This window comes from Erinaceus europaeus, chromosome 12, assembly GCF_950295315.1.
Source record: "Erinaceus europaeus chromosome 12, mEriEur2.1, whole genome shotgun sequence".
NCBI lineage: Eukaryota > Metazoa > Chordata > Mammalia > Eulipotyphla > Erinaceidae > Erinaceus > Erinaceus europaeus.
Window position 1 is genome coordinate 15125304 of NC_080173.1, and position 21864 is coordinate 15147167.

The 21864-nt window shown below is 50.4% G+C and overlaps 1 protein-coding gene across 1 annotated transcript in view; it reads right to left on the minus strand.

Annotated features, from left to right (window-relative positions):
• The window catches only part of DNAH17 (dynein axonemal heavy chain 17), a 120884-nt gene that overhangs the window by 61421 nt on the left and 37599 nt on the right, over positions 1 to 21864 (minus strand). Inside the window, exons 27-43 of the mRNA XM_007535566.3 lie at positions 20245 to 20592; positions 19996 to 20087; positions 19283 to 19409; positions 18406 to 18558; positions 16558 to 16683; positions 16247 to 16354; positions 15704 to 15835; positions 13740 to 13900; positions 13122 to 13278; positions 12009 to 12113; positions 7568 to 7725; positions 7024 to 7162; positions 6579 to 6806; positions 6068 to 6205; positions 3658 to 3790; positions 2532 to 2659; positions 1499 to 1647 (exon numbers count right to left, since the gene is read on the minus strand). Coding sequence (XP_007535628.1) covers positions 1499 to 1647; positions 2532 to 2659; positions 3658 to 3790; positions 6068 to 6205; positions 6579 to 6806; positions 7024 to 7162; positions 7568 to 7725; positions 12009 to 12113; positions 13122 to 13278; positions 13740 to 13900; positions 15704 to 15835; positions 16247 to 16354; positions 16558 to 16683; positions 18406 to 18558; positions 19283 to 19409; positions 19996 to 20087; positions 20245 to 20592 — 2582 coding nt within the window. The remainder of the gene's footprint in view (positions 1 to 1498; positions 1648 to 2531; positions 2660 to 3657; positions 3791 to 6067; positions 6206 to 6578; positions 6807 to 7023; positions 7163 to 7567; positions 7726 to 12008; positions 12114 to 13121; positions 13279 to 13739; positions 13901 to 15703; positions 15836 to 16246; positions 16355 to 16557; positions 16684 to 18405; positions 18559 to 19282; positions 19410 to 19995; positions 20088 to 20244; positions 20593 to 21864) is intronic.

Genomic DNA, 21864 nt, shown 5'->3' on the forward strand with positions numbered 1-21864 from the left:
TATGCTTTCCCCCAGGGTATCTGGGATGCTGCCAGCCTGGTTTTCCACTCGTCCTCATGCCTTTGGGGCTGCTCTTTTCAATTTTCCCCTTTAGTCCTCTTCCTGTTGACATAGTAGTGTTTTTTTCCCCTATGTTCCAGATCTCTACTGGAGAATCCAACTCTTATGGGGCCAGGCGGTGGTGCACTTGGTTAAGTGCACATATCACAGTGCACAAGGACCCAGGTTCAAGCCCCTGGTCCCCAACTGCAGGGGGAAAGCTTCACGAGTGCTGGAGCAGGGCTGCAGGTATCTCTCTGTCTCTTTCTCTATCTATCTCCCCCTCTCCTCTCAATTTTTCTCTGTCTCTATCCAATAATAAATAAAAATATTTAATATATATTATATATTAAATAACATATATGTGTAGAGAGAGGGGGAGGGAAGGAAGGAGAGAGAGGGAGAGAGAGAATCCAATTCTTTTTAAAATTTTTTAAAATATTTATTTATTTTCCCTTTCATTGCCCTTGGGTTTTTTTATTATTGTTGTTGTTGATGATGTTGTTGTTGTTGAATAGGACAGAGAGAAATGGAGAGAGGAGGGGAAGACAGAGAGGGGGAGAGAAAGACAGACACCTGCAGACCTGCTTCACTGCCTGTGAAGCAACTCCCCTGCAGGTGGGGAGCCAGGGGCTTGAACTGGGATTCTTACGTTGGTCCTTGTGCTTGGCACCACCTGCGCTTAACCTGCTGTACTACCACCCGGCTCTCCCGAGAATCCAGTTCTTTAGTGTGGACATACAACAGGTACACAGAAAGTACAGGCTGGATGAATGAATAATAAATGGAGAGATGAATATGAATCTGCCGGCAGAGACCGCATCAGAGAGGATGTGGCAGCCCGGGCCCCTCCCTGCCACTGAGAACTCTCCCATCACTGTCCATGCCTGAGGGCCTCACATTTGTGCTCATGGGGCCCTTGTAGAGCTGGTTCTCCCCGGGAATGCCCCCCCCCCGCCAGCCCTTGTCCAGCATAGGCCCAAACTCTACCTCATAGGCCCACCCCATACCTCCTGAGCTCCCCGCACATGGTACAAGCACCCATCTCCTTAGCAGTCGTGTTGCTGAGTCTCCTTGTACCCCTGTGTGCTCCCCATCCTTTCATTATGGTGTACCCGAGGCCTGGGGGAGGGCCTGGCACATAACATTTTTTTATTGTTGTAGTTATTATTGATGTCGTTGTTGTTGGATAGGAGAGAGAGAAATGGAGAGAGGAGGGGAAGACAGAGAGGGGGAGAGAAAGACAGACACCGACTGTGAAGCTACCCCCCTGCAGGTGGGGAGCTGGGGGCTCAAACCGGGATCCTTACGCCGGTCCTTGCGCTTTGTGCCACGTGTGCTTAACCTGCTGCGCTACCGCCTGACTCCCTCGGCACATAACATTTATTGCAAGTATGCACACACACGTAACCCTGTCCTCTGCTCTGATAGAAAGCAGGAGAATTCAAAAACAACTCACGGGTTCCACCCAAGATCAGCAGGGTTGATGTAGAGGATGCCAGCTCTAGAAACTGTGGCCGGGGTGGCAGTCCTCAGGTGACTGATCTCAAACACCAGCCTCATGGTACGATTCAGTGGGATCCGCTCGTTACTGGCCAGGGTGAGGACCTAGCGAGGGAGGGGGGTTCACAGCTAATATACTGTCATCGTCCTGGCGGTGTATCAGTGTCCAGAAGTGTGCGCTCGGCAGAATTTCACGTGGGGTCAATCTGCTCTTAAATGATGGTGCCTCCCATTTCCTGAGAATTCCAGTTCCCTCCTCCACCTAAGAGTGTGTGTGTGTGTGTGTGTGTGTGTGTGTAGAGCTAGAGACAGAGGGAGAGGGAAAGAGGGAAAGACACCACAGCACTGAAGCTCCCTCCAGTGTAGCAGCATGCTGGGCTCAAACCTGTGTTTAAGCCCAGTGTAGGCACCCTCCATGTGAGCTCTTTCGTTGGCTGGCCTGACAGTCATTTCTCTTCTTTTTAAAATATATTTTATTTATTTTAATGAGAGGAGGGAGGGAGGGAGGGAGGGAGAGAGAGACAGACAGACAGATACACACCATAGCACCTCTCAGCTCTAGCTTACTGTGGTGCTAAGGATTGAACTGGGCCTTTGGAGATTCAGACAGGGAAGTCTTTTTGTATAACCATTATACTACTTACCCTAACAGAGAGGCATTTCCTTAATCTCTACTAGACAGCTCTGAACACCGTTTCTGCCTTCTGAGATATCAGCTACCCTTTCCATGTGGTTTGGACAAGAATCCATGCCATAACAATACCCTTTACCCAAGAGTTGAGCTAGGCCTCCTGTGCAACTGAGTCAGAGGAAGAATGTGTCTCACGGCAGGACTTCCCCTCATTCTTAAGTACACAGGTCATGAAGACATCTGTGCGTGTGTGCATGTGTTTGTACATGAGCATTTTCCTCATGTCCTCCACCCCCATATTCTGGAGGCCTGGAGGTGGTGTGGGAGGGTACCTCTGGAATTCAGGGGCCTCTCATACCTTGTTGTCATCCATGACAGTGTTGAGAGATTCGATCCACATGGGGTCTATGTCCCCATCCAGAACGATCCACTTGGGGCCGTCATGGGTAATGTTGGCCAGGTCCCTCATTATGGTGGAGAACAGACCTATTATCAAATGAGTCGGGATGGTGTGAGCCAGGCTGGCGTCAGTTGTAGCTGGTATGAGCTGGGCTATCATGAGCTGGGCTGCACTGGTTGAGGGACCGACAATGGATCAGGGAATTTTATGGCTGCAAGGACTGAGGCCTGACCCAGGAGTGACCTGACCCCACTTCAGGGGAAAGCAGAGCCCCTCCAATAGGAGGGTATGGAGCTCATTTCCTGCCTTTCTTGACCCTGAGCACCCTCCTTCCTGCCCCAGGCCCTAATCTTAGCCCTCTCTCTGCCCACCCCCCCAACTCCCTGTGGCTGCCGTTAGGGTCCAGTTCTTCGAAGTTCTACACCCACTTCCCACAAGGCACCCACCCCTTCCTTCCACAAAGATTTGTTGAGCACTCAAGGCATCAGGATTGGAGCAGGGGCTTGGGGACACACAAAGCTCCTGCCCGCCCACATGTGGCCTTGGTGTCCAGATGTGTCCTACTATGTGTAGGGGAGCGGGTGGTGGGTTGAGCCAGGAGAAAGCAGGGCAAGGGGCAGAAGGAGTTAGGGGGCAGATGAGAACATTCATGGGGAGGGGGAGGATAGTGGAGCAGAACCTGTCCCAGACTCTTCATCTCGGAGGCATATGCGGATGGTCTCATAGGATGTGGGGCAGGTCTCCTGACAACAAACACAGCCTTCCCCCTCTTTCTAGATCAAACCTCTCTGCCACTCCTCTAGCCTTTTCCCTGTATCCTGACTTGTTTGCAGAAAACACAGATCTCACTCAGATTCCCTGTCCACCGAAGTCCCTTCCCCAGTACGTCACACCTGGGGGTCACCCCAGCCTGTCTCTGACCTGCCTACCATCAGGGTTCATCTCCTGTGTACCTGGTTGGAGTGGGGGTGGGGGTCTCTCCCCTTGGTCTGGGGGCAGGTCTATGCACAGGCAGTGTTCGCAGTGCTGGCTGCCCCATCCCTCCCCAGGTGTTCAGACCCAATTCTGTACCCCCTCCTGTTACCATCTTTCCACTCCCTGGTTGCAGGGTTGATGATGCCAAAGAGCTCGTCACAGGTGACGGCTTTGGGGTCCAGGTCCACTGCCACTGGCTTTCTCTTCAGGTTCTGGTAGGTCTTGTTGAGGGACTTGAGGACCTGCATAAAGGGGGGCACTCATGGAGCAATTTTCTAGGGGCCAGCGGACCCACACCCAGCTCCAGGCGGGCTCTGTGGTGAACCACAAGCAGAATCTCTGCCCAGTAGGCTTCCATGTGCTTTGGAGAGGCACAGGTGAGGCTGTGGACTCCAACAGGGAAAGTGATCACTCCTCTGTCCTGAGACTGCACCAAGGTTGGGAAACACACACAGGAATTTGCTGATAATAAAGGCAGTCAAGGGTCAGGTGGTGGCACAGCTGTTCAAGTGCACGTTATAATGCGCAACAACCTAGGTTCGAACCCCCAGTCCCCACCTGCAAGGGGAAAGCTTTTCAAGTGGTGAAGCAGTGTTGCAGGTGTTTCTGTCTCTCTCCCTCTATGTCACCCCCTTCCCTCTTGATTTCTGGCTTTCTCTGTCCAATAAATAAATATATAAAAAATTAAAAATTGTGGTCCAGGAGGTGGTGCAGTGGATAAAGCACTGGACTCTCAAGCATGAGGTCCTGAGTTCGATCCCTGGTATCACATGTACCAGAAAGATGTTTGGTTCTTTCTCTCTCTCCTCCTATCTTTCTCATTAATAAATAAATTTAAAAAATATATAAAAATTACAAATTAAAGGCAGTCCATGCTCATAGAAATTAGGGGCAAAAACCACCCAGAGAGGAGCATATTTGAAGACATCTGAGAATATTTCATATGAGCATACAAATATTTATTTTTTTTAAGTTTTTAATCTTTATTTATTGGATAGAGACAGCCAGAAATCAAGAGGGAAGGGGGCGATACCGAAGGAGAGAGACAGAGAGACACCTGCAGCCCTCCTTTACAACTCACAAAGCTTTCCCCTGAATGTGGGGATCAGGGGCTCGAACCCAGGTCCTTGCACATTGCAGCATGTGCACTCAACCAGGTGTGCCATCAGCCAGCTCCCAAATATATATATATATATCTTTTCACAAGAGTAGGTTCATACAGTTACTGCCTATTTATTTATTGCTATAAGAACTTCTGCTGGGGCTTTGCACCTGTGTTATTTTACCACTACCAGTGGACACTTAAGATGTTTATTTAATTTGTTATAGGGCTGGGAAGACAGCATAATGGCTCTGCAAGAGGCTCTGAGGCCTCAGGACCAATCCCCAGCAGCACCATCAGCCAGAGTTGAGCAGTACTCTGGTAAAAAAAAAAAAAGTAAAGTAAATTATTTTATTCTGGAGAGAAAGAGAAGCTGAGAGGGAATGGGGAGATAAAAAGGGAGAAAGAGAAACACTGCTCACAAAGCTCCCCCACCACTGCAATGTGTGTGCTCAACCAGGTGTGCCACCGCCTAGCCTGTAAACATTTCTTTTGGAGGCCAAGCGGTAGCCCAGTGTGTTAAGCGCACATGGTGTGAAGCGCAAGGACTGGCGTTAAGGATCCTGGTTCCAGTCCCCAGTTCCTCGCCTGCAGGGGGCTCACTTCGCAAGTGGTGAAGCCGGTCTGCAGATGTCTATCTTTCTCTCCCCCTTTGATGTCTCTCTGTCCGATTCAACAACAGCAGCAGCAACAATGACAACAATGACAACAATGACAACAACAAGGGCAGCAAAGATGGGAAAATGGCCCCCAGGAGCAGCGGGTTCACAGTGTAGGCACCAGGCCCCAGCGATAACCCTGGAGGCCAAAAAAAAAAATTCTTTTTACAATCAAGTGTGACAAACAGAGAGGCAGGAAGAGGAGAGATGTCACAGCTCTGCTCAGGAAGCTGCCCCTTTGTGCAGCTGGGGAATTGGATGTGGGCCTTTGTGTGTGGTAAATTGGGTGCTTTTTCATAGGTCAACCAACTCACACTCCAAAGTTTCTGCTTTTTAAGAAAGTAACTTGCTGTGCATGTCCCCATGTTGTTGGCCTTTGGAAATACTCTTTAACAGCACAAGAGTCCATCCGGTGGGCGTCGTCTGGTTGAACACTTGGCTGGTTTAGGATTTTCCAGTGTTATAGATGTTATTCACATTGGTCAGTACCCTCTGCTTTGCCATGTGGTCCAGGAAGTGGGAGAGGAGAGGGTGGGGGTCTGATCTCATTAGTGGGACCACTGCTGCTCCTTATTTCCTGTCCCTCTGTCCCCAGTGTCACTCCTGGTGATTGGTGTTTCAGGCCAGGGTTTTCCCAGTTGCACTGGGCTGGGGGAATGACGGAGCATGCACCCTCAGCCTCCCCTGCAGCCCCCCTCCCCTCTCCCCACATGTGCTGGAACCCTGCAAGGCCACTCAGGGAGGTGGATAGGACACACCTGGGACTTGCCACTGCCTGCGTTCCCGATGACAAACACAGAGTGGCGCACTTGCAGCAGCTCCTCCAGCTGCACCACCTTCAGCACAAAGCTGTCCTCTGCCTGCAGCTTCAGCTCCACCACACTCTGCTTGATGACCTGGTGCGCCGGGTGGGGAGTGGGATGGGGGCTGAGTGTGGGACTCAGGGGATAGATGGCCCTTTGGGGGTGGGGGGTGAACTCTGCCCAGGGGAGATGCCCCTGGCACAGAAGCCTTTGCCAGTTGTGCTGTGGATGCTGCTGAGAGCCCCACTGCAGGGACTGCCTGAAACCCCCTCCACTTCCTCAGGTGACACCCCCCACCCCCACATATCTTCACCCCCATGTGCAGCAAGTGATCAGGGCAGAGAGGACGCCTAGGACCAGGCACAGCAGAGGAGCCGTGCATATGGTAGACTTGGTGTCCAACCTCAATGCTGCCCTCACTGTGTAGGGACCCCTGGAGGAGGACTGGAACCCCAGCACAGCATACCTTCTCAAAGTTTAGGTCTCGCTTTCGGGGCACGTCCAGGGCTGGGAAGAGGTCCCCAATCAGCCCCATGAACACAGGCAGGTCATCCGTCACGATCTTGGGGATGTTGAAATCCCTCAGTGCCCTCATGAGCACCTGGTCCTCTGCCCGGCTGGGGTCCCCCCTCTTCAGGGAGCCGGCCACTACCAGCACAGACTTTATGGCTCGCAAGCCCCAGTCATAATGATCCTGTGGACAGGGGGCACAGATCTGTGCTCCTCTGCACACGAAGGTGATGCCCACAGTGTCACTGCCTGAGCCTTGGTTGGCCTGGGCTCAGGGAGAACTGGCACAGACATTAGCAAGCTTTAGGGACATGTGGGCCTACCCAGAGGGACCCGGGGCGCTTGTGCTTCCAATTCCTCCCCACCCAGGCTCCATGGTCCCAAGCACTGTCAGCACATACCTGCTTGGAGAGCAGCTCTTTGCATAGCGTGTAGAGGGTGATGAACTTCCTGGCCAGGAGACGGGCTTCCAGGAAACCCTCAGCCACCAGCATGATCTCACAGATCAGCTCAAAATCGGGGACAACCATGGCACAGGGCCTAGGGACACAACTGCAGCTGCTATGGCCTCCCCCATCTCTCTCCCATTCCCTTCCTAACCCAGCTTGGGTGCACCCAACTGCCGAGTGGGTCACAGCATTCTGACCCAGAGTCTAGGACTGCAGAACCTGTTCCTGGCCTCTCCCCTCTTTCCCTCCCCCCAGCACCCTGTCTCAGGAATGTCTCCAAACCCCAACATTGCCTCCTTCACCCTTCTGTCGCCTGTACCCGCAGGCAGGCTGCACTTGCAGTGGGACCTCTGCCCCGGCAGGAAGATGCCTGTCCTCCAGTCCCCTTTAACTCAGAGCCCTGCCTCCCCCACCTCTAACCCAGGCTGACCCTGTGGTAGCCTCCCCTGCTCTCTCCTCTGCTTGGTGTCCCCTCAGCTGTCCCCGACACACATACCTGAACAAGGCCTTCAGATTCTCTGGCAATTCTGTGCGCCCAGCATATCCAGGGTTCATGGTGATGAAGATGCCAACAGTGGGGATGAGGCTGATCATTTCACCCAGGAAACTAAACGTCTTTTTCTTGGCCCGAATGGCATCTTGGACACATTTTACCTATATGATTGGCACACAGGCAGGTCAGCACAGGAAAAACCACTCCTTTTCATAGCGCATGGTCTTCAATAAAGTGAGAGTGTGGTTAGGGATTCACAGAGATCTACTTGGTGTCTAGCTTCATATGTGGTTGTAAGAAATGCCATGAAGGGGACCCCGTGTCTCTAGCGCTGATGCCTATACAACCACAGTGCAGGTCCCTGCTGAGACCCCAGTGTCGGCTCAGGGCAGCACAAGGACCCTTCCCAGTGAGGTCGGTCACCACACCCACTTTCTTCATGTCCCATAGTCATTGATCTGTTCCACACGTCTGTAATTCTGTTGTTTCATGAACTAGTGTCACTGGGGAAACAGTGGTGATTCATCCATGCTGCAGCCATCTCAAGGTCATTTCCTCTGACTACGGGCAGTGTTTGCTCCTCAAAGCTTCCTGTGTCCTGCCCCTGCTCTGCCAGTGGCCCAGGTTCTCTAGCCAAAAGTGAACATGACGGTCAAGTTCACTGCAAGCCTGCAGACTGACACTGGGGGGCGCCCGATGACCACGGTTACACGCTGGTTTCCAGTGCCTGCCTGACAAACTTGAAGACCCTGGTGCGCTCTCTGAAATTATAAGACTGTATTACACTTTATATCCAGTTATCTTTTAGGTTTGGGTCAGTTATTTTAAAAAGCATGGGTTTACAGTATTACATAGGTTTTGATTGTAGGCATTAGCATGATAACTCCTCCCTCTATGTTATTACATTATGCTCCTTGCAAAACTCTAGTTCTCTGCCTCTGCCTGGCTTAACCACCCCCACTGGTGGGCCATTTTATTCTCATAATCTAAGATATTTTTCTTTTTGGCTCACTTGCTTTGTTTCTTTGTATTCCACACATGAGAGTGATCACATAGCGTTTGTCATCCTCTATCTGGTTTTCCTTTCTTTCTTTCTTTTTTCTTTTTTGCCTACAGGGTTATTTGCTGGGGCTCAGTGCCTGCACTATGAATCCACTGCTCCTGGAGGCCATTTTTTTCCATTTTTGTTGCCCTTGTTATTGTTGCTATTGATGTTGTTGGATAAAAGAGAGAAATCCAGAGAGGAGGGGATACAGAGAGTGGGAGAGATAGACAGACACCTGCAGACCTGCTTCACTGCTTGTGAAGCGACCCCTCTGTAGGTGGGGAGCTGGGGGCTCAAAATGAAATCCTTACACTGGTCCTTGAGCTTTATGCCATGTGTGCTTAACCTGCTGCACTATCACCCTACCCCTTCCCTGTCTGGTTTATTTCTTTGAGCATAGTTCCTTTAAAAGGCCATCCCTCCCCCACAAAAAAATGTCCAGAGCAGGCTCTTTCCAGCAGGTGCCCTGTTGGCATGTGGTACTGAGGTCCTAGCAGCCCTACGGGCTTCAAGAAAAACAGTTACCAGTACCTTGAGTGAGTGAAGGCCACTTGGATCTGGAATCATCTCCAGAAACAGCTGTTTTACCAGAGAAATATGCCACATAAAGCATCTGGTGTTTTTCATATAAGCCCCCCTCTACTTACCATGGGAGGCTTCTTTCTCTCCTTGCCATCCCAGGCCCCTCCCCAGTCAATTAGCTCAAGAATATAAATCTCCAGTTGGTCTCATTTACTGTAGATCTTATATGCTCCATATGTATGTAATTAAATTTCTTCCTTTCCACTTACTAATCTGTCTGATGTTGATTTGTTTGCTCAGACAGTCCAGAGAGAACTCAATGGATGGGGGAATTTCTTCCCTTCTCCTCTACACCCTCAAGGCCCAAAGCATATTGTTATAATAGCAAAACTGCATCCTTTTTCTTTTCTACCAGTGTTGTCACTGGGGCTTGTGCTTGCATGGCCCCATTATTTCTGGTGATTGTTCCCCCTTTTTCTTTCTTCCCTTTTCTTTTTGAAAGAAGTAAGAGAGGGAGAGGCACCTGCAACACCCTGAAGGTGGGGACCTGAGACTTGAGCCCAGGTCCTCATGCACGGCAATGTGTGTACACTACTGGGTGAGCCACCACTTGGCCCCTTCACCTTTTGCTTAAAGGAACCCTGGTGTGTGTGTGTGTGTGTGTGTGTGTGTGTGTGTGTGTGTGTGTGTACATACATGGTCAAACTGTATGGCAGTTTCATTCTTAAAAGTTCTGAGATACCTTAAAGTTATATTCCATAATGGCTGCTCCAACCAACGTTGTAAGAGAATCCCTTTTTATCACCTCTAGTACTTGTTTCATTTTTTTTTTTCACAATAACAATTCTAATGCGTATGAAGTGACAATCTCATTGTGGTTTTGATTTGATTTTCCGTAATGTGAGGATGAACATCTTCACAGGTCTGTTGAGAAACTGGACTCTGCTCCAGTGGCAGCATCTGCACTGTGATGTAAGCCTTGCAGTCTCACCGTGTATTTGCACTACAGAACTGCAGTTCAAGGAATATAGACCCTTGGGTCCTGTGGCCAAATTCCTGGTGTGGAAGGTGTCTGCAGGGGGTGGGTTAGATTTGTCCGTGCAGATGGGATTCTCAGTCACTATCGTGCTCACTGGTGGAAAGCTTGTTCAGTAGTGACTGAACAATCACCGAAGGTTTAGGGTTCACCAGTGTGGCTTGTCATGGAGGTTTCTTCTCACCAGTGGGTGTATCTGGGCATCTTTAAACATCCTGAATACATGGAAGCTGTCCGTATGTAGTTGTGAGAGGTTTGTTCACTGACGTTGGGGAGGGGGTTCCCTAGACAGTTGCCAGTAGGTTTAGAGGTGAAGTGGGTGCACTCAAGCTCTTCCTTACTGGCCTCCAGTCGCTACCCCCCACCCCCACCCCGCCATGGGTCATAGACAGTTCCTTGTCCAGGTGGGAAATGACAGTAGAGGGTCCTTGCTACTAGTATTCACTGTCAGTTTTGTCAGCAAGTCTGTATTGTGGAGCCCATTTTATAGATACGGGGAGACACACAGAGCTCAAGTTAGCACCCAGCATGAAATTAGGCAGCTAAATTAGCCAGTTCGCTTGTTTACCCTGACACTAGGGCTAGCACTGGAGCTTGGTGCCTGCAGGACCCTACCACTTCTGCCAGTCATTTTGTTTGTTTGTTTGATAGAGAGAGAGAGATGGAGAGAGAAGGGGGGAGGAGAGACACCTGCAGCACTGTTCCACACTCATGAAGCTTCCGCCCTGCAGGTGGAGACCAGAGGCTTGAACCCAGGTCCTAGCACATGAACTCTACTGGGTGAGTCACCTCCTAGCCCCAAGTTAGTAAGTTTATGCCAGGCCTTTCATCCTACTCGTGGGCCCTGAGTAGCTGAACATCCAGACCCCCTTCTTCCATTGCTTTGGAACGGGAGGGGGCTCTTCACCCCAAACCCCTGCAGCCTCACCTCACCGGTGATCTGGAGGCTGTGAGTCAGGGGAGCTTGTTATCTACTCATCTACAGGGGTAAAGGGAGGGTGCAAAGCTGACCCTCGGGGTTGGGCTAGCTTACCAGAGAGAGGCCAGTGCTCCTCAGCTCTCTGGATTCTAAGGATCACCCTGGGCATTTGCTGAAATGCTCTCCAAACATGTAGGGTGGGTCCACATGGGCTCGGGGTGAGGTGGCACTGAGCTGCTTCCATTCTGAGCCAGCCTCCTACTATGTGAGCTGTGCTCTGGCATCAGCGTCGCCAAATACCTGACCTGGCGATATCCCTTCCTGCCACCCTCTCTTCCTTCCCCTTTCTCTTTCTCTCTGTAAGATATATTATTGGGTAGAGACAGAGGGAAATTGGGAGGGGGAGATAAGAGCGAGAAATACAGAGAGAAACCCGCAGCACTACTTCACCACTCATGAAGCTTCCTCCTGCAGATGGGGACTGGGGCCCCAGCTGGAGGCTTGAACCTGGGTCTTTGTGTGCAGCAACATGTGCGCTCAGCCAGGTGTGCCACCACCCGACCCCTCCTTCCTTTTTCTTTCTGTTGTCTTACAACATCCTTGCCTAATTGAGAAACTTAATAAAACCTTCAGAGCCCAGTCCCACTGACACTTGTAGCTAACTAAGTCCTCGGTCCTTGTTAACAAGATTAATCCTCTCCTCATCTGTGTCCAGTTAAGTATCTGCTGCCATAACTGATTTTACTGTGGTCACTTGTGTGTGTCCAGCTAGACCATGAGCCCCAGAAAGTGAGGGCTGGGGGCCATCATCTGTCTAAGTCAAGCTGACCCTCTGTCAGGTGAGTGTTTCTGCAGGGAAGATAAGGCACCTGGGCTGGCAGAATATGAGTTCTCGACCTTGACCCTGAAGCCCCAGGCATACCTGCACAGCGATCACAGATAGCACTTCCACGGAGATGCGGTTGAATTCATCAAAGCAGCCCCAGGCTCCTGTCTGGGCCAGGCCCTTGTAGATGTTCCCACAGGACTAGAAAGGAGGTCAGAGACTGAGCACCGGACAGACCAAACAAAGCTGGAGCAGTCAGACTGTCCCTTTGCCACCTCTTCCAGCTGATTTCACAGTTGGGAGGGGTGTGGGGGGCTCCTGTCTCCCTTTCCTTTAAGATGTGGAAGTTTTGGAAGGCTGGCAAGAAGGATGGCCCACTTAAGGGTTAATAGTCTGTGAGGCTGGGTTCCAGGAAGAGTCCATTCTTCCTATCCCCCCCTCAGGTCTTCTTTGGAATGAGGACCTTGTATGGGGCCCCTGACAGCTCAGATAAATTTGTGGGGAACTCTCTTTAAGGTGTGGATTGGGGGGGGGAATCACACATTGTAACACTGACACATGGCATTGAAGGTAGATATTTACTAATTTCACATTTAACTTTCCTGGAATCCAGGAAGCTGTGCAACCTGCTTGGCCTGGACAGTCAGAAGGGGTGGCTAGTCCCAGCCTCAGCCTCAGGGTACAGTCCCCCAGACAGTGGATCCCAGATACGAGTAGGGAAGGGCTCCGACTCCTATGCTCATTCCTCCACTCACCCTTTCATGAGGGAATTCTTATTCCTAGGGCCCTTTGAGGATTATGTGGTCCTCTCCACCCTCCCTGCTGAGTCTGCCTGGACATTGCTTTTCCCAGTGTCCTACAATGAACTCTAAAAGATGTGGTGAGCATACTCGTTGCAGGGTAGTGTAAATGAAACGAGGCTGGGCAGGGAAGAACTGGGGTGTGTGTGAGAGGGGTGGGTTTGTCAACCCTAGGGACATCTTCTAGATGTACTTGTCATGTCCAAGAGTGCTGAGCTTCCCAGAAGGGTCAAAGCTATCAACAAAAATGTGACCGCTGGCCCACCCATGGGGCAGCCACCACTGGTAATCCAAGATCTTCAGTACCCAGATATCTAGGGACTACTCAGGACATGGAGGCCATGGCCTCTGAGAGATACGTTAACTCCTGCAGAACCTTGGCTACTCCCTCTGAACCAGAGGAACATACCTTGTAGTCCATCTGCTCGGAACAGTTGAACACATACACCATGGTGCCCAGGGCTCTGCCCAGGTCCTTGGTGGTCTCTGTCTTGCCTGTCCCAGCAGGGCCAGCAGGGGCTCCACCCATGATCAGGTGGAGGGACTGGGTCAAGGTTATGTAGCACCTGTAAAGGACCCCTGTTGCTGTGTGTGCTGGGGAACCAGCAGCCACCTCACTTTCTCTTTCCTTGCGGTTTCTATTCAATATGTTCTTGTCACACATTCTGAGTCCCAAGAAGGCATAAAGTGGAGAGGGCAGGCAGGAAGGGGCACTTAGGAGGTGGCCAAGGGACAAACAGAACGACCACACTGGGATGGACACCACACACGTTCAGCAGGGTCCCCAAAGCGTCCTCACTTTACTGAGAGGCTAAGTCACTTCCCCAAGACCTGTAGTGAAGGGACCAGGATGTCGTGCCCAGGTTGGGTGCCTGACAGGTAGCAGAAGGGGTGGCTCTTCCAGCCTCACAGGCCCATGTTTGGGTTTGATAAAGGGGAGGCACAAACAGGCACGTGTTTTCACTTTCGGGGTGTTTTAAGGACAGTCTCTCAGCCCATGCAAGTGTGGTACATCCTGCATCCTCACCTGTCAGTGAGGGGTGTGATGACCAGCCGAGGCGTGTTGCCCAGGTACTCGTAGGAATACCGGATCTGGGCATCACAGATGTTGGCAAAGCAGTGCTTCTTCTCCTCATCCCAACGATGCCGGAGCTGAGACTGCCAGGTGAAGGCCTGGGAACTTTCCACCTGCCAGAGGTACAGGGCTAGGCATGAGAGCCATATCTTTTTTTTTTTTTTTAATATTTATTTTATTTATTTATTCCCTTTTGTTGCCCTTGTTATTTTATTGTTGTAGTTATTATTGTTGTTGTCGTTGTTGGATAGGACAGAGAGAAATGGAGAGAGGAGGGGGAGACAGAGAGGAGGAGAGAAAGATAGACACCTGCAGACCTGCTTCACCGCCTGTGAAGCGACTCCCCTGCAGGTGGGGAGCCGGGGTTCGAACCGGGATCCTTATGCCGGTCCTTGTACTTTGGGCCACCTGCGCTTAACCCGCTGCGCTACAGCCCGACTCCCCAATGAGAGCCATATCTAACTGGGGGAAGGCCAGTGTGCCTCCAGCTGACCCCTGACCACCCCACCCCAGTCCAACCCCAGCATGACCCCAAGCCCTCTGCTCCTCCTCCAGTGCCCACATTCCACCCTAACACAGCCCCAGCTGAATTTCACTAAAGAATGGGGGGGGAAACGTTTGTCAATGAACTGCTCATCTGACCGCCTACAGGGGGGTTCATCTAGCGGGAACAGGAACCTTTTTTTCCTGCCAAGGGCCATTTGGGTATTTATTGTATCACTCATGCATCATACAAAATTAGCAACTTAAAAATTAACACCAATGTTGCTATGAAAAAAGCTGTGGGGGGACAGGAGTTAGCACAGCGGGTTAAATGCACATGGCGCAAGGCAAGAGGACTGGCGCAAGGATCCCAGTTTGAGCCCCCAGCTCCCCAACTACAGGGGGATCGCTTCACAAGCAGTGAAGCAGGTCTGCAGGTGTTTATCTTTCTCCCCACTCTGTCGATTTCTCTGTCCTATCCAACAACAACAATGACAATAACAACAATAAAAGCAACCAAAAAAAAAAAAAAAAGGGAAAAAACAGCCTCCAGGAGCAGTAGATCTGTAGTGCAAGCACCGAGCCCCAGCGATAACCCTGGAGGCAAAAAAAAAAAATGCTGCAGGGGGTGGGTGAGTGGTGGCACACCCAGTTACGTGCACATAGTACCAAGTGCAAGGACCCAGATTCTATCCCCTGCTCCCTACTTGTGTGTGTGTGTGTGTGTGGGGGGGGTGCTTCATGAGCAGTGAAGCAAGTCTTCAGTTATCTATAGTTCTCTCTCCTTCTCTACCTCCCCTCCTCTCTCAATTTCTCTCTATCCTTTCAGACAAAATAGAAAAGAAAAAAAAAGGTCAACTGGGAAAGGTGGATTCATAGTACTGGCACTAAGCCCCAGCAATAGCCCTGGTGGCAATAAAAAAAAAAAAAAAAAGCTGTGGTTGTTTTGGCAATGCCAGACCAAATGAATTCAAATCCCTGACACAGCCCTTGGGCCATATGCCCCCATTCCTGGACTCTTAGGGTTGGGGGAGAGGCAGCCACTGCCAGGAACAGTCACCTTTCCAGAAAGAGGTCAGAATAAGCCCTAGGCTATGTGGAGGATGATGGCTGGGTGGGGTGAGCCACGGTGACACACTACTTGGGGAGATACGACAACAACCACGTAAATGAGTATTTCCTCAATCAAGTGATTAAGGAGGGAAAGAAGGAGGAGGAGGAGGAGAAAACGAAGAAGAAGAGGAGGAGGAGGAGGAAGGAGGAGGAGAAGAAGAAGGAGATGAAGAAGAAGGAGGAGGAGGAGAAGGAGGAGGAGAAGGAGAAGGAGACGAAGGAGGAGGAGGAGGAGGAGGAGGAGGAGGAGGAGGAGGAGGAGGAGGAGGAGGAGGAGGAGAAGCAGGGCAGGTTCTAGAGTCCCCAAGCCCAGCTCTTGCCTTCGCTATGATCATCTTGGCCACCACGTCTCTCGCATGCACGTCGATGGTGCAGATGGTCATGATTTTCATCCTGTCGCCGGGATTGAGGTTCCCGATGAGCAGGGTGATGAGCGAGTTCAGCTGGCTGATCTGCAAAGCAAGGTTGCTCTGCAGGACCCCATATGGCCCCAGAGCTCCCCACACTGTGCACACCACCCCCCACCCACCAGCATCCCCACCCCAGGGTCTGGAAGACCAGGTTTTTGCTCACAATTGTGACACACAGAAGGAACTCCTCGCAAAAGCATACAGTAAAACATTGGACTGGGGAAGATGGGGCTCTGAAGCAGACTGCATGCACGAAGCACTGGGATCAGCCCCTGGCACCTCATTAAAATATAATCAAACCTTGTATTTCTACAGTGACTACTGGTAGACAGAGCCACTGGGGAGGGTGGCTAGCATTTGACTGGGCTTGCCTTCTGACTTGGAGATCCCACCAGATACACCCTGAGGGAGTTTGGGTTTCAGGTGGACCCACACACCCACACACTCACACACCTGCTTTTTGTTGTAGTCTTTGATGGCGTTTTCGTACCCTTCTTCCAGTCGGGCGAAGGCCAGGCCCACCTCAGTGGTCCACCAGATCTGAGTGCACGTGAGTGCTATCTGCAAGCAGACAAGGCCCCCCAGTCACCCTGGAAGTCAGCATGGGCCTCAGATAGTTCTAACACTGTAACATGCTTCCTGTACCATGTCTGGTGAAGCAGTTCATGCCAAGAAGTTAAGCTCTTTTCTGTGAGACTGTGGTCAACAGAGAGGATGTTTTAGCCCAGTATCCCCAAGCCCTCAGCTGCCTCTAGGCCCCAGACCTGGGCTGGATAATCAAAGATCCACTGCTCCCTTGGCTTCTCCTCATATGTCACCACAGCTTCTGGGATCTCATGGCGCAGCGTGGCACACATCCGATCCAGTACTCGGTTCAGCCAGACCTCGACCTGTAGGTAGGAGCTATACTGACCAAGGGGAAACAGACTCAGCTCCTTACAATGATTTGCTTTGTTGTTTAAAAATCAAATCTAGTGGTCCAGGAGGTGGTGCAGTGGATAAAGCACTGGACCCTCAAGCTTGAGGTCTCGAGTTCAATCCCTAGCAGCACATGTACCGGAGTGATGTCTGGTCCTTTCTCTCTCCCACCTTTCTCATTAATGAATAAATAAAATCTTAAAAACATAAAACATAAAAATCAAATCTACCATTTGTCACCATCATCTCAGAAGCACACATGTCCAGGCCTTTTTTTTTTTTTTTGTCTTTTGCCACCAGGCTCATTGCTGGGACTGTGTCTGAACGACTCCACTGTCCCTGCTGTCCATTTCCTTTCTTTTCTTTCTTCTAGATAAAGAATGAGAGACAACGAGATACAGAGGGAGAGAGACAGAGAGAGGAGAGACACCATAGCATCACTTTCCTAGTGAAGCTTCCTCCCTATAGGCACTCCCATGAGGTGGCCATGGGCTCAAACCTGGGCTTTCATGCACAGTAATGTGTGTGCTCTAACAGGTGAACTGCCGCCAGCTCCTAGAATGTCCAGGTCCTTAAAGAGCAATAGAAATGACCCAGTTATACAACGTGGCTAGAGAGCCCAGCTATTCCCAGGCATTGGACATGAATACCCACATGTTATTTAGAGACTGAAAAGGGAAAAGATGCAGAGGAAAATCTAGAAGACAGTTTATATCTGAGTCCCTAAGACTTTTTGGAATATATGAGTATCTCGTGTCTGTGATTAATTCAGCCAACGGCATCATCTGAGAGTCTAACAAACCTTAGTGGGTTTTTTTTCCCACTTATAATGCTTTATTTATTTAATGACTGAACAAATGAATGAGAGGACCAAAACATCACTATGGCATATTCAGTGCTGGGGATTTAATCCAGAACCTCACACACGACACCACTACAGCCTTGTTGGTGTTTTAAAATACAAACCCTCAACAAACTGGTACTAGGGCTAAACCCAGACAGAATAGTCAGGAAGGTTTTTCTCTCTAATTGTAACTACAGTGCAGGCAGCCTGTAGTAAGGAATTCAGGAGGGCAGCAAGTCTGAACAAAGGCTCTCATCACAGCTCCACCCTATGCCTTGTTCACACAGAGCCAGCTGCCTGGCCTTCCAAGTTCAATCTCTGAAGCTTGGGCTTTCTTGCATGAGATGTACTTTACCCCCCGGCTGAGTTCCTCAAAATTACATTTTGTTTAGGCTAGCTAATGTCAAGATCAATTTTGCTGCTTAATCAGTAGCTGGGTGATGAGAGGGGTGGGGGGATCCAGGAAATCTGCTGTTAGCAGGAGTTAGACTGTTCAGAGGTAACATATCTGCTGGAACAGCTGCAAAGGGCAGAGGGCTGCCCAAGGCAAGGGGGCCTCTGACGAGCAAAGCAAGGAGCCTAGTTATTCCAAACAGAAATTGGGACTTGGTGGTTCGGATGTGTGTGGTCCTCTGGCAGACAGTAAACAACAACAATAACAACCCACAATGGTATTAATAATACACTCTTCTCTCTACATCACCCTTTTCCCTCCCCTCCTCCCCTTCCTTCCTCTTGCTAAGCAAAAGGAAGGGAATGCAGCCCTCCTGGTATGTGGCTCTCACACCGACCTCACTATCACCTGGGTGGGGCAGTGCCTTTGCTGGTGCGCTGGTCTGTAAAGACTCACCTGCCCTGAGAGGTCACATTCTCGATCAAAATCCACGTACTCGTCCTCCTTGCTGTACATGCCCAGGCCAAATTTGAGTGGTTTCCCATTGGCATCGAGTTGGAACTTGAGTTTACACAGGCTGTCAAAGAGCTTGGACAGGTGGCGGCCCACCTGGAGCAGGGAGAACATCAAAGTACTGACTGAAGGACCCGGGGGGGGGGGGGGGAGTCAAGCCCAGTTCTGCTGGGGCAGGTTTAAGCGTCTTTCTTTCTTTTTGAGATATGTTTCCCCCACCCCTCAATAAGCTAACTTCACTTAACCAACAAAAAGAAATAGAAAAAAAAGCTCCTGGGTGGGACATAGGAACTGAGGGGGACACTTAGAGATAGATGTCTGTTCCTGATGGTTTCTCTTCCCTGAGAAGGTCCTGTTTCCCTACATACTCTCAGGTCCTAACTTGTGGTACACACTTGTGTATGCCCCCCCTTCTTGTGCATTTTGTGACTAAGATAAAATGTAAGTGTTCCTTTTTCACTTAGTAAGTTGGGCCTTCTCTCTTTCAAGAGAGTCCCTTAGGGAATCATTCCTTCTGGCTCCTGAACTTATCAAGACAAGCCTGAGGGCAGTCTAGTCAGGGGGTACATATGCCAGAAACCTGGCTTCCAAGAGGGACGAACAAGACCCAAGGCCCTGGGAGGAGAAGGGCAGATTCTGAGACCAGTGTACCAGCTTCTCTGTCATGGTGGGCCCCAGGTAGCTTCTGGTGTGAGCGACCTGATAGAGGTGAACCAGGGACACCTGTGGTCACTTAAACAACCCCCGAAAGTGAGTGTGACACTGCCTGAGGTCCCAGGGGCACACGTAAAGTTAATCCTTTGAGGGGCTGGCCCCCTACCTCCACAGGGTCGTTTCCATTGGAGAGAATGTCCAGGAGGTCAGCCGAGGAGACAAAGTAGAACCTTGGAAATGCCAGTCTTTTCGTCTCTAGATATTCTGCCAAGGCCTTTTCACACACTGCCAGGCTAAGAGGGAGGAGGCGGCTGTTGGGTCCCTTTCCACTTCATCCTGTTCATCTAGACTGTCTATAACAGCCCGTTTCATTCAGACTTTTTTTTTTTCTTCAGGGTTATAGCTGGGACTTGGTGCCTGCACTACAAATCCATTGGAGGCTTTTTCCTCCCTTTTGTTGCCCTTGTTGCTTATTGTTATTGCTATTATAATTGTTATTGTTGCTATCATTGTCATTGGATAGGACAGAAAGAAATGGAGAGAGGAGGAGAAGACAGAGAGGGGGAGAAAAAGACAGACACCTGCAGACCTGCTTCACTACTTGTGAAGCAACCCCCCTGCAGGTGGGGAGCCGGGGGCTTGAACCGGGTCCTTATGCCAGTCCTTGCGCTTTGCACCACGTGTGCTTAACCTGCCCCATCTTTCAGACATTCTAACCAGGTTGTACCAGGGAGGGAAGGAATCAACCTGTTACCTGGGTGGGGTGGTGCTCTATTCATCTTGGTTAGCAGGGGTGCAAGACTAAGTTCCCTCTGCAGTCATGAAGAGCCCCCCCAAGCACACGCGCACACACAAAATCTGGGCAGGCAGAGGACCCACCTCTTCTTTAGATTCTCAAGTTTGTCATAGAGACCAGGTTTGTTGGTGGCCTCCACCACGTTGGGAGTCTTTACCGCATCTTCCATTAAGGCCTAAAAAGAGAAGGGAACCAACTGGACATGAAAAGCCCCATCTTCCCAAGGCCACCATTTCTGTATGAAAGCCTAGCTCTCTTTCCACTGTGCCATCTCCTGTTGCAGGGCTGCCATTTCTGCAGCTGTCAGGCTGACGGCAGAGGACTGAGCTAACCTTAAACTCCTGGTCAATGCCGTCAAAGAGCTTGGAGTCCTCTGGCAGCTGGGCACGGATATCCTCGGAACCAATGAAGATGCTCTCCAGGTGGCTCCAGGTTCTCTGGACCTCAAACCAGATGGAGATGACCGAGTCTGCCGTGGACAGCTTCTGCTGCCAGCTCGTCACCTCCTTCAGGAAGTGGGACAGGTACTTGGACATCATCAGGTTCTGCAGCTGCACCTGGTTGTCCTCTAGTGTCTCCACCAGCACCTCATCCGTCTTGAGCATCATGATGCCCGTGCGTGGGTGCGGCTCATGTTCAAACACCATGGTGGACCAGGTGCTATCCAGGGCCTTCAGTACCTGTGAGGTGAGACAAAGGTACAAGACTAAGTCTCCTCTGCAGTCATGAAGCTCTGCCCCCCCACCTGAGCAGGCAGGGGACCCACCTCTTCAGGCCAGGGAGCAGCCAGCACAGGGACAGAGGACCCACAGGTTCCCAGAATATTTTGGAAAGAAGGCCCACAGAAAACTCCAGCTGCTCACCCCCACATTATCCACAATGGTCAAATGACAGAAACCACCCGTGTCCACCAACGGATGAAAGGGTCAACAAGATACTGTCTGCTCACATCACGGAATAACATTCAACCATAAGGAGGAGCAAAGCACTGATAACACCTCGCAATGCTGTGAAACCCTGAAAACATGTAGGTTATAATGTAGGCAAATCATAAAAGCCTCAATAGGAAAAGCCAGACACCAAAGGTCACATGTTCCATGGGTGTAATATGTCCAGAACAGGCAACTCTATTGAGATGAGAGATGAGTTAGTGGTTGTTTAGAAATGGGGTAGGTTCTAACAGACTCCTCTCTCCACCATCACTGGTCATCTCCATCAGGAACAACATCATAAGCCCTCTTGTGGGCCTGTACAGGACCTTGCCCCCAATGTAGAACAACAATGATAGAAACTGCCCTACTCTCCGAAGAGAGGCTGGGTCAACATACCCTGCCACTCGAGGAAAATGGTCCTGCAATGAGTGCAGCCTAGAATGTTCCTAGCTGTGACCATGGGAATGTGAGCTCAGACCAACAGGGATACAGAGGATACATAGGATCCTGTGCTAAATATGAATAGATATGGGCCCTAGATCAGATCGGTGGGGTTTATAGTTAATGATATTTATATACTTTTCCCTTATTTGGGAGCTACTCTCTGCCCTGACCCAGCTTTCTAATCCTATCCACTACTCTGACACCATCTTCCCAGACAATACTTTCAGTCCACCTGCATGTTAGCTGTGGGGCTCAGGCAAAAATTAGTGAAGTCATGAACCCCTTGGAATATACCTAAAATAGACTTCCTAGCTTCTTCCATAATGAAGACCCCAAATCTCATTTAGTATATTCTTACCTTTAGGTCTCAGATTATTAAACGATTTGTTCTGCTTTATATCTTAATGCTTGTCAGACACCAAGTTGTAGATGCTACCATGACTCCAACCTGACTTCCCTGGGCAGATGTCCTCACCAGTGTGTCCTGAAACCCCACCTCCTCAGAGCCCTTCCCCACTAGGGAAAGAAAGAAACAGGCTGGGGTTATGGATCGACCTGTCATACCCATGTCCAGTG